At 49.7% G+C, this 12,916-nt stretch overlaps 1 protein-coding gene across 5 annotated transcripts in view; it reads left to right on the top strand.

The window, feature by feature from the left end:
- The window catches only part of DENND2B (DENN domain containing 2B), a 267,720-nt gene that overhangs the window by 168,515 nt on the left and 86,289 nt on the right, over positions 1 to 12,916 (top strand). For all 5 annotated transcript variants that reach the window (XM_069739238.1, XM_069739239.1, XM_069739237.1 and 2 more), the window contains 2 exons: positions 5,985 to 7,124; positions 11,555 to 11,691. In XM_069739238.1, the coding sequence (XP_069595339.1) occupies positions 5,985 to 7,124; positions 11,555 to 11,691 (1,277 nt within the window). The remainder of the gene's footprint in view (positions 1 to 5,984; positions 7,125 to 11,554; positions 11,692 to 12,916) is intronic.

The following is a 12,916-nucleotide window of genomic DNA, read 5'->3' as shown; positions in this document are numbered from 1 at the left end:
CACTCGGCTGCCTGTGTACACGGCTGCCATTAGTCAGCACTCGGCTGCCTGTGTACACGGCTGCTATTAGTCAGCACACGCCTGCCTGTGTACACGGCTGCCATTAGTCAGCACACGCCTGCCTGTGTACACGGCTGCCATTAGTCAGCACACGCCTGCCTGTGTACACGTCTGCCATTAGTCAGCACACGGCTGCCTGTGTACACGGCTGCCATTAGTCAGCACACGGCTGCCTGTGTACACGGATACCATTAGTCTGCCTGTGTACACGGATACCATTAGTCAGCACACCTGCCTGTGTACACGGCTGCCATTAGTCAGCACACGGCTGCCTGTGTACACGGCTGCCATTAGTCAGCACACGGCTGCCTGTGTACACGGATACCATTAGTCTGCCTGTGTACACGGATACCATTAGTCAGCACACCTGCCTGTGTACACGGCTGCCATTAGTCAGCAGACGGCTGCCTGTGTACACGGCTGCCATTAGTCAGCACACGACTGCCTGTGTACACGGCTGCCATTAGTCAGCACACGCCTGCCTGTGTACACGGCTGCCATTAGTCAGCACACGCCTGCCTGTGTACACGGCTGCCATTAGTCAGCACACGGCTGCCTGTGTACACGGCTGCCATTAGTCAGCACACGGCTGCCTGTGTACCCGGCTGCCATTAGTCAGCACACGGCTGCCTGTGTACACGGCTGCCATTAGTCAGCACACGCCTGCCTGTGTACACGGCTGCCATTAGTCAGCACACGCCTGCCTGTGTACACGGCTGCCATTAGTCAGCACACGCCTGCCTGTGTACACGGCTGCCATTAGTCAGCACACTGCTGCCTGTGTACACGGCTGCCATTAGTCAGCACACGCCTGCCTGTGTACACGGCTGCCATTAGTCAGCACACGGCTGCCTGTGTACACGGCTGCCATTAGTCAGCACACGGCTGCCTGTGTACACGGCTGCCATTAGTCAGCACACGCCTGCCTGTGTACACGGCTGCCATTAGTCAGCACACTGCTGCCTGTGTACACGGCTGCCATTAGTCAGCACACTGCTGCCTGTGTACACGGCTGCCATTAGTCAGCACACGCCTGCCTGTGTACACGGCTGCCATTAGTCAGCACACGCCTGCCTGTGTACACGGCTGCCATTAGTCAGCACACGGCTGCAGATTTACCCTTCGTATGTCTGGAATAGCTGAGCGACAGCTCATTTGTGGCTGTAATTGCAGCCATGTTAGTGGGCACTGGGCTCGGCCTTTTGCTTGGAGATATCCTGTGTCAGGTTTTTGGGGGCTGCTATGTCATCAGATTCTGCCCTGTTTTGTCCCCCAGGGCTCGGCGACACTGCCACGACTCACAGTTTATACCACGGGCCTGCGGTCACATGAAGATCTGAGCATTTCACAAACCTGATAGCCGCAGTTTTTGCACTTTCTCCTAACGGTACTTCATTTTTGAGTGAAAAATTGCTGCATAAACACTGAAAGGAAAACCGCCGCAGTGCTCAGGAAAATAAGCACAAGTGTGCGCATGAGATTCTGAACTGTCCGGTAAAACACAGCTTTTAATTTGCATAAAAAATAATTCTGCATGTGAACATAACCTGATTCTCTGCCACTCTGTGTGTGGCCTGTGGACGTGTCCACTGAACTGCACAGTTGCATGTGGTCTGCTACAATGTATCAGTGCAGGTATCAGACCGTTTGATGCGTTGGATACAATTGTAACAAACTCTCAGCAGTGATAACTATATTCTTCTTGGATCTGCACATAGTAACCCCTCGGCTGCCATAGTGCCAGCCTTTACTTTGCTGCTGTTTTGGCCTCACATTTGCAGTGTTCTCCTGTCATCGCCATCTCTTCTTGGCGTTCACTCAATACCAACAGTGCCATGTAGGCTGACGGAGGGGAATAACACAAGCGACCTGACATTTGTTTGCAGAGCTGCAGAATCCGATCATTTGTGTTTGCAGAATGGAGATTACTGTGCTGAGTCCTGACGTCAGCATTCATTTCAGGGAAAGGTCTGGAGGCGGACAGCTCTGCAGCTCCACTCACCATGGACTGCATTCACCACCGATGCACTGTAACAAACTTTCTGCTGTTAAACGTATTGGGCTAGGACAGCTTTTTTCCACAATGAATGCAAACAACCAGCATTTGGCCTGTTCATGGACAGCAAGCAGAGGTCCTGAAAGTTATTACGAATGTAAACAAAAAGTCTATTACAAGGCTGTAGCGCTTCTAATTACACAATGATTAATCTGTATAGATTGGATCACGTTAATATCCACAGGACAGATGATAAATGTATGAGCTCTGGGGCCTCGACTACTCCGACCCGTCACCCACCACTAATCCAGAGTACGGGGGGCTCAGAATATCCTGTGTGAATGGACCATGTGCGACCATCATCCCTGTATGGAGCCGTAGTGAGCGTGTGCGACCACCACCCCTGTATGTATGGAGCCGTAGTGAGCATGTGCGACCACTACCCCTGTATACATGGAGCCGTAGTGAGCGTGTGCGACCACCACCCCTGTATGTATGGAGTCGTAGTGAGCGTGTGCGACCACTACCCCTGTATGTATGAAGTCGTTGTGAACGTGTGCGACCACCACCCCTGTATGTATGGAGTCGTAGTGAGCGTGTGCGACCACCACCCCTGTATGTATGAAGTCGTTGTGAACGTGTGCGACCACCACCCCTGTATGTATGGAGTCGTTGTGAACGTGTGCGACCACCTCCCCTGTATACATGGAGCCGTAGTGAGCGTGTGCAACCACCATCCCTGTATGTATGGAGTCGTAGTGAGCATGTGCGACCACCACCCCTGTATACATGGAGCCGTAGTGAGCGTGTGCGACCACCTCCCCTGTATACATGGAGCCGTAGTGAGCGTGTGCGACCACCTCCCCTGTATACATGGAGCCGTAGTGAGCGTGTGCAACCACCACCCCTGTATGTATGGAGTCGTAGTGAGCGTGTGTCACCACCACCCCTGTATGTATGGAGTCGTAGTGAGCGTGTGTGACCACCACCCCTGTATGTATGGAGCCGTAGTGAGCGTGTGCGACCACTACCCCTGTATGTATGGAGCCGTAGTGAGCGTGTGCGACCACCACCCCTGTATGTATGGAGTCATAGTGAGCGTGTGCGACCACCACCCCTGTATGTATGGAGTCATAGTGAGCGTGTGCGACCACTACCCCTGTATGTATGGAGTCGTAGTGAGCGTGTGCGACCACCACCCCTGTATGTATGGAGTCGTAGTGAGCGTGTGCGACCACCACCCCTGTATGTATGGAGCCGTAGTGAGCGTGTGCGACCACCACCCCTGTATGTATGGAGTCATAGTGAGCGTGTGCGACCACCACCCCTGTATGTATGGAGTCATAGTGAGCGTGTGCGACCACTACCCCTGTATGTATGGAGTCGTAGTGAGCGTGTGCGACCACCACCCCTGTATGTATGGAGTCGTAGTGAGCGTGTGCGACCACCACCCCTGTATGTATGGAGTCGTAGTGAACGTGTGCGACCACTACCCCTGTATGTATGGAGTCGTAGTGAGCGTGTGCGACCACCACCCCTGTATGTATGGAGCCGTAGTGAGCGTGTGCGACCACCACCCCTGTATGTATGGAGCCGTAGTGAGCGTGTGCGACCACCACCCCTGTATGTATGGAGCCGTAGTGAGCATGTGCGACCACTACCTCTGTATGTATGGAGTCGTAGTGAGCGTGTGCGACCACCACCCCTGTATGTATGGAGCCGTAGTGAGCGTGTGCGACCACTACCTCTGTATGTATGGAGTCGTAGTGAGCGTGTGCCACCACTACCCCTGTATGTATGGAGTCGTAGTGAGCGTGTGCGACCACCACCCCTGTATGTATGGAGCCGTAGTGAGCGTGTGCGACCACTACCCCTGTATGTATGAAGTCGTAGTGATCGTGTGCGACCACCACCCCTGTATGTATGGAGTCGTAGTGAGCGTGTGCGACCACCACCCCTGTATGTATGGAGTCGTAGTGAGCGTGTGCCACCACCACCCCTGTATGTATGGAGTCGTAGTGAGCGTGTGCCACCACCACCCCTGTATGTATGGAGTCGTAGTGAGCGTGTGCGACCACCACCCCTGTATGTATGGAGTCGTAGTGAGCGTGTGCCACCACTACCCCTGTATGTATGGAGTCGTAGTGAGCGTGTGCCACCACCACCCCTGTATGTATGGAGTCGTAGTGAGCGTGTGCGACCACCACCCCTGTATGTATGGAGTCGTAGTGAGCGTGTGCCACCACTACCCCTGTATGTATGAAGTCGTAGTGATCGTGTGCGACCACTACCCCTGTATGTATGGAGCCGTAGTGAGCGTGTGCGACCACTACCTCTGTATGTATGGAGTCGTAGTGAGCGTGTGCCACCACTACCCCTGTATGTATGAAGTCGTAGTGATCGTGTGCGACCACTACCCCTGTATGTATGGAGCCGTAGTGAGCGTGTGCGACCACTACCTCTGTATGTATGGAGTCGTAGTGAGCGTGTGCCACCACTACCCCTGTATGTATGAAGTCGTAGTGATCGTGTGCGACCACTACCCCTGTATGTATGGAGCCGTAGTGAGCGTGTGCGACCACTACCTCTGTATGTATGGAGTCGTAGTGAGCGTGTGCCACCACTACCCCTGTATGTATGAAGTCGTAGTGATCGTGTGCGACCACTACCCCTGTATGTATGGAGCCGTAGTGAGCGTGTGCGACCACTACCTCTGTATGTATGGAGTCGTAGTGAGCGTGTGCCACCACTACCCCTGTATGTATGGAGCCGTAGTGAGCGTGTGCGACCACCACCCCTGTATGTATGGAGCCGTAGTGAGCGTGTGCGACCACCACCCCTGTATGTATGGAGTCGTAGTGAGCGTGTGCCACCACTACCCCTGTATGTATGGAGCCGTAGTGAGCGTGTGCGACCACCACCCCTGTATGTATGGAGCCGTAGTGAGCGTGTGCGACCACCACCCCTGTATGTATGGAGTCGTAGTGAGCGTGTGCCACCACTACCCCTGTATGTATGAAGTCGTAGTGATCGTGTGCGACCACTACCCCTGTATGTATGGAGCCGTAGTGAGCGTGTGCGACCACCACCCCTGTATGTATGGAGTCGTAGTGAGCGTGTGCCACCACTACCCCTGTATGTATGAAGTCGTAGTGATCGTGTGCGACCACCACCCCTGTATGTATGGAGTCGTAGTGAGCGTGTGCGACCACTACCTCTGTATGTATGGAGTCGTAGTGAGCGTGTGCCACCACTACCCCTGTATGTATGAAGTCGTAGTGATCGTGTGCGACCACTACCCCTGTATGTATGGAGCCGTAGTGAGCGTGTGCGACCACCACCCCTGTATGTATGGAGTCGTAGTGAGCGTGTGCGACCACTACCTCTGTATGTATGGAGTCGTAGTGAGCGTGTGCCACCACTACCCCTGTATGTATGAAGTCGTAGTGATCGTGTGCGACCACTACCCCTGTATGTATGGAGCCGTAGTGAGCGTGTGCGACCACTACCTCTGTATGTATGGAGTCGTAGTGAGCGTGTGCGACCACTACCTCTGTATGTATGGAGTCGTAGTGAGCGTGTGCCACCACTACCCCTGTATGTATGAAGTCGTAGTGATCGTGTGCGACCACTACCCCTGTATGTATGGAGCCGTAGTGAGCGTGTGCGACCACTACCTCTGTATGTATGGAGTCGTAGTGAGCGTGTGCCACCACTACCCCTGTATGTATGAAGTCGTAGTGATCGTGTGCGACCACTACCCCTGTATGTATGGAGCCGTAGTGAGCGTGTGCGACCACCACCCCTGTATGTATGGAGCCGTAGTGAGCGTGTGCGACCACCACCCCTGTGAGTTTTCCCTGCCATCCGGTATTGCAGAAAGTCTGGTAAAATGTCATGTTGTGACAATGTGTTCTCCGTTTTCCAGGTCCCAGTCGGTGTCTCCTCCGCCCGTTTTGTCTCCAGTCAGGACCCCGTCGTATCCTCTCAGTGACAGCGAAGAGTTCTGCAGAGCCAACAGATTCCCCAACAACAAGCTGGTGATCAAAGACTGGACCCTGAGAGGATCAAACCTGCGAGACCCCCGCCTGATCTCTCAGGGGGTCGACACATCCAATCACTTGTCAAAATCTGTCAGCGTTGCGTGTCTGGATAAAAGACTTTCAGTATTTAAAGGACCCAAGCAAAAAGAAAATGTCTTCGAGGCCAAGGAGAGTGATGTGATCGGTAAGTGCCAGATCAGCCGGAGCACGCTGTCGCTGGGCTCTGCCGCCAATCAGCGGAACCGGCCGCAGAACAGAAGCGCTGTCCGCTCGCAGGTGCTCGACATTCGGCGTAAGATCTCAGAATGGGAATGCAGAGGAGAACCTTCTCCACGTCTCAGCCTCTTTGTGGACAGAGGAGACCCGGGTGACCGCTCCACCAGCGAAGGATGCCCAAGCATGCTGGCATCGCCATGCAGTGAAAAGACCTTTGACTTTAAAGGATACCGGAGAATGAGCAGAACATTTTCTGAGTGCTCTTACCCCGAGACCGAGGAGGAGGAGACGACGGCGTCGGAGCGAGAGTCTCTCCATCGGTATGAGAGGCGCTCCAGCAGAACAGAACCCGCTAATGCTTTTGTCAGGGGTTCGAGGAAAGAGTCGTCCGCGGTGCTGAACAGGATCCAGAAGATCGAGCAGGCGCTGAAGGAGAACCCGGGCATGGGGCATCCGCAGCTGCCCAGCAGTTGTTTCAGTGTGGACCTGGGGAGAAAACGCTCAATAACGTCAGGTACTTTAGAGAATCCGAGCGACAAATCTGGAAATGTAAATGTGGTAAATGACCACAAACAAGGAACTACTGCAGACTGCAGAGGCCCAACTGTGGCCCCCGAGAGCCCCGCCGCTGATGTCAACCCTGTCCCCAAACCCAAAAGAACATTCGAGTATGAAGCTGATAAAAGCCACCGGAACAACCCCAATAATATACCTCCTTCCTCATCACCTGTGTCCCCACCGCCTCTTCCTTCCACACCGGCGCCCCCTGTCACCAGGAAGCCCAAGAAGGACCACCGCAGATCGCAGAGGTATATAGTCATATACAGGAGATGCCCAGGTTATACCGGCTGTACATGTAAAATTATATGCAAGAGATGCCCAGGTTATACCGGCTGTACATACATAATTACGGTATATACAGGAGATGCCCAGGTTATACCGGTTGTACATATATAATTATATACAGGAGATGCCCAGGTTATACCAGCTGTACATATATAATTATATACAGGAGATGCCCAGGTTATACTGGCTGTACATGTATAATTATATACAGGAGATGCCCAGGTTATACCGGCTGTACATGTAAAATTATATACAAGAGATGCCCAGGTTATACCGGCTGTACATACATAATTACGGTATATACAGGAGATGCCCAGGTTATACCAGCTGTACATATATAATTATATACAGGAGATGCCCAGGTTATACCAGCTGTACATATATAATTATATACAGGAGATGCCCAGGTTATATCAGCTGTACATATATAATTATATAGAGGAGATGCCCAGGTTATACTGGCTGTACATGTATAATTATATACAGGAGATGCCCAGGTTATACCGGCTGTACATGTAAAATTATATACAAGAGATGCCCCGGTTATACCGGCTCTACATACATAATTACGGTATATACAGGAGATGCCCAGATTATACCGGCTGTACATATATAATTATATACAGGAGATGCCCAGGTTATACCAGCTGTACATATATAATTATATACAGGAGATGCCCAGGTTATACCAGCTGTACATATATAGTTATATACAGGAGATGCCCAGGTTATACCGGCTGTACATATATAGTTATATACAGGAGATGCCCAGGTTATACCGGCTGTACATAAATAATTATATACAGGAGATGCCCAGGTTATACCAGCTGTACTTATATAATTATATACAGGAGATGCCCAGGTTATACCGGCTGTACATATATAATTATATACAGGAGATGCCCAGGTTATACCGGCTGTACATGTAAAATTATATACAAGAGATGCCCAGGTTATACCGGCTGTACATATAATTATATACAGGAGATGCCCAGGTTATACCAGCTGTACGTATATAATTATACGCAGGAGATGCCCAGGTTATACCAGCTGTACATATATAATTATACGCAGGAGATGCCCAGGTTATACCAGCTGTACATATATAATTATACGCAGGAGATGCCCAGGTTATACCGGCTGTACATATATAATTATATACAAGAGATGCCCAGGTTATACCAGCTGTACATATATAATTATATACAGGAGATGCCCAGGTTATACCAGCTGTACATATATAATTATATACAGGAGAGATAGCCGGGTTATAGCAGCTGTACATATATCATTATATACAGGAGATGCCCAGGTTATACCGGCTGTACATATATAATCATATACAGGAGATGCCCAGGTTATACCGGCTGTACATATATAATTATATACAGGAGATGCCCAGGTTATACCAGCTGTACATATATAATTATATACAGTAGATGCCCAGGTTATACCGGCTGTACATATATAATCATATACAGGAGATGCCCAGGTTATACCGGCTGTACATATATAATTATATACAAGAGATGCCCAGGTTATACCAGCTGTACATATATAATTATATACAGGAGAGATAGCCGGGTTATACCAGCTGTACATATATCATTATATACAGGAGATGCCCAGGTTATACCGGCTGTACATATATAATTATATACAGGAGATGCCCAGGTTATACCGGCTGTACATATATAATTATATACAGGAGATGCCCAGGTTATACCAACTGTCTACTATATAATTGTCTAAGGGTCACTTCCGTCTGTCTCAGTATTTCTGTCAAGGATATTCATTGGTCGCGGCCTCTGTCTGTCATGGAAATCCAAGTCGCTGATTGGTTGCGGCAAAACTGCCACGACCAATCAGCGACGGGCACAGTCCGGAAGAAAATGGCCTCTCCTTACTCCCCGCAGTCAGCGCCCACATACTCCCCTCCGGTCACCGCTCACACAGGGTTAATGCCGGCGATAACGGACCGCGTTATGTCTCGGGTAGCGCACTCCATTACTGCTGCTATTAACCCTGAGTGTCCCCAACTTTTTACTATTGATGCTGCCTATGCGGCATCAATAGTAAAAAAAAATGTAATGTTAAAAATAATAAAAAAACAAAAAACCTGCTATATTCACCCTCCGTAGTTCGCCGAGCCGCTCGCGGCTGCCGCCATCTTCCTTTCCCGGCGATGCATTGCGAAATTACCCAGAAGACTTAGTGGTCTCGCGAGACCACTAAGTCATCTGGGTAATTTCGCAATGCATCCTGGGAACGGAAGATGGCGGCAGCCGCGCGGGTAACGCCGGAGCTTCGGTGGATCCCGCCGGGTGAGTATTTAACTATTTTTTATTTTAATTATTTTTTTAACAGGGATATGGTGCCCACACTGCTGTATACTGCGTGGGCTGTGTTAGATACCGCGTGGCTCTGTGCTGTATACTACATAGGCTGTGTTATATACTACGTGGGCAGTGTGATATACTCTGTGGACTGTGCTATATATTACGTGGCCGCTGTTATATACTGCGTGGGCAGTGTTATATACTACGTGGCTGCTATATACTGCGTGGGAAGTATTATATACTACGTGGCTGCTATATACTGCGTGGGCAGTGTTATATACTACGTGGCTGCTATATACTGCGTGGGAAGTGTTATATACTACGTGGCTGCTATATACTGCGTGGGCAGTTTTATATACCGCGTGGCTGCTATATACTACCTGGCCAGTGTTATATACTATGTGGGCTGTGCTATATATTACGTGGCCATTGTTATATACTACATAGGCAGTGTTATATACTATGTGGGCTGTGTAATATATTACGTTGCCACTGTTATATACTGTGTGGGCAGTGTTATACACTACGTGGCTGCTATATACTGCGTGGGCTGTGTTATACACTACGTCGCCTGTGTTAAATACTGCGTGGCTGCTATATACTGCGTGGGCTGTGTTATATACTGCGTGGCCACTGTTATATATTGCGTGGTCTGTATTAACGCATCGGGTATTCTACAATATGTATGTATATAGCAGTCACATAGTATATAGCATAGGCCACGTAGTATTTGTCTGCTATATACTACATGGCTCCTATATACTACGTGGCTTGTGCTATATACTATGTGGCTGCTATATACATATATACATACATATTCTAGAATACCCGATGCGTTAGAATCGGGCCACCATCTAGTACATATATAATTATATACAGGAGATGCCCGGGTTATACCGGCTGTACATATATAATTATATACAGGAGATGCCCAGGTTATACCGGCTGTATATATATAATTATATACAGGAGATGCCCAGGTTATACCAGCTGTACATATATAATCATATACAGGAGATGCCCAGGTTATACCGGCTGTTCATATATAATTATATACAGGAGATGCCCAGGTTATACCGGCTGTACATATATAATTATATACAGGAGATGCCCAGGTTATACCGGCTGTACATATATAATTATATACAGGAGATGCCCAGGTTATACCGGCTGTACATATATAATTATATACAGGAGATGCCCAGGTTATACCAGCTGTACATATATAATTATATACAGGAGATGCCCAGGTTATACCGGCTGTACATATATAATTATATACAGGAGATGCCCAGGTTATACCGGCTGTTCATATCTAATTATATACAGGAGATTCCCAGGTTATACCGGCTGTACAAATATAATTATATACAGGAGATGCCCAGGTTATACCAGCTGTACATAAATAATTATATACAGGAGATTCCCAGGTTATACCGGCTGTACATATATAATTATATACAGGAGATGCCCAGGTTATACCGGGTGTACATATATAATTATATACAGGAGATGCCCAGGTTATACTGGCTGTACATATATAATTATATACAGGAGATGCTCAGGTTATACCGGGTGTACCTATAATTATATACAGGAGATGCCCAGGTTATACCAGCTGTACATATATAATTATATACAGGAGATGCCTAGGTTATACCAGCTGTACATATATAATTATATACAGGAGATGCTCAGGTTATACCGGCTGTACATATATAATTATATACAGGAGATGCTCAGGTTATACCGGGTGTACATATAATTATATACAGGAGATGCCCAGGTTATACCAGCTGTACATATATAATTATATACAGGAGATGCTCAGGTTATACCGGCTGTACATATATAATTATATACAGGAGATGCCCAGGTTATACCGGCTGTACATATATAATTATATACAGGAGATGCTCAGGTTATACCGGGTGTACATATAATTATATACAGGAGATGCCCAGGTTATACCAGCTGTAAATATATAATTATGTACAGATTGTCCCTACATAGCTCTCTCATGATTGTTTAACCCTCTGCTCTCTTCTGTGTAGGAAGTCTCTGGAGTTTGAGGACGCCCACAGCGTCCCTTCCCCGGGTTCCCCAGCACCAGTAGAGAATGGTACAGATAAGAAGCGCCGTTCTGGTTCTAAGAGCACTTTAGAGGAGAACGCCTACGAGGATATTGTGGGTAAGAATGTGAATCTGTATCTTCTATACAATCTGTGAGGAACGTCTCCAAACACAAAACGTCGCACCAATAAAAATCGGTCCCTAGAAGACAGTCTAACATGTCTTTTGGGGACAACCAATTTAGCTGGTCTTAAAGCGTACCTGTCCATTCTTAAAGTACCTATAGAGAGTCAAGGTCTTGTTGCCCTCATCCACTACAACTAAGAAAAACTGCTTTTGGCCTCTTTATCAGCATACTGGCAGCACTAGAGGTTCTGGAACTTCCTATATCTTACTTTATAGGCAGAGAAACAAACATCTGCCCTCACTTACTGTAGAGAGACCCGCTCCCACTTCCTGTAGAGACCCGCCCCACTTCCTATAGAGACCCGCCCCACTTCCTATAGAGACCCGCCCCACTTCCTGTAGAGAGACACACCCGCCCCCACTTCCTGGAAAGAGAGGGAGACCCACCCCCACTTCCTGTAGAGACCCGGCCCCTCACTTCCTATAGAGACCCGGCCCCTCGACTTCCTGTAGAGAAGCGGCCCCTCACTTCCTGTAGAGACGCGGCCCCTCACTTCCTGTAGAGACGCGGCCCCTCACTTCCTGTAGAGACGCAGCCCCTCACTTCCTGTAGAAACGCGGCCCCTCACTTCCTGCAGAGACGCGACCCCTCGCTTCCTGTAGAGACGCGACCTCTCGCTTCCTATAGAGACTCGGCCCCTCGCTTCCTGTAGAGACCCGACCCCTCGCTTCCTGTAGAGACCCGGCCCCTCGCTTCCTGTAGAGAGGCGGCCCCTCGCTTCCTGTAGAGAGGCGGCCCCTCGCTTCCTGTAGAGAGGCGGCCCCTCGCTTCCTGTAGAGAGGCGGCCCCTTGCTTCCTGTAGAGAGGCGGCCCCTCGCTTCCTGTAGAGACCCCGCTTCCTGTAGGGAGACACGGCCCCTCGCTTCCTGTAGAGACCACACTTCCTGTAGGGAGACCCGGCCCCTCGCTTCCTGTAGAGAGGTGGCCCCTCGCTTCATGTAGAGAGGCGGCCCCTCCCTTCCTGTAGAGACCCGGCCCGTCGCTTCCTGTAGAGACCCGGCCCCTCACTTCCTGTAGAGACCCCACTTCCTGTAGGGAGACCCGGCCCCTCGCTTCCTGTAGAGACCCGGCCCCTCCCTTCCTGTAGAGACCCGGCCCGTTGCTTCCTGTAGAGAACCGGCCCCTCACTTCCTGTAGAGACCCCACTTCCTGTAGG

Source organism: Ranitomeya imitator, chromosome 9, assembly GCF_032444005.1.
Source record: "Ranitomeya imitator isolate aRanImi1 chromosome 9, aRanImi1.pri, whole genome shotgun sequence".
NCBI classification, from domain to species: domain Eukaryota; kingdom Metazoa; phylum Chordata; class Amphibia; order Anura; family Dendrobatidae; genus Ranitomeya; species Ranitomeya imitator.
The sequence above is the reverse complement of the archived record's forward strand: the minus strand, read 5'-3'. Positions and strand labels throughout refer to the sequence as shown.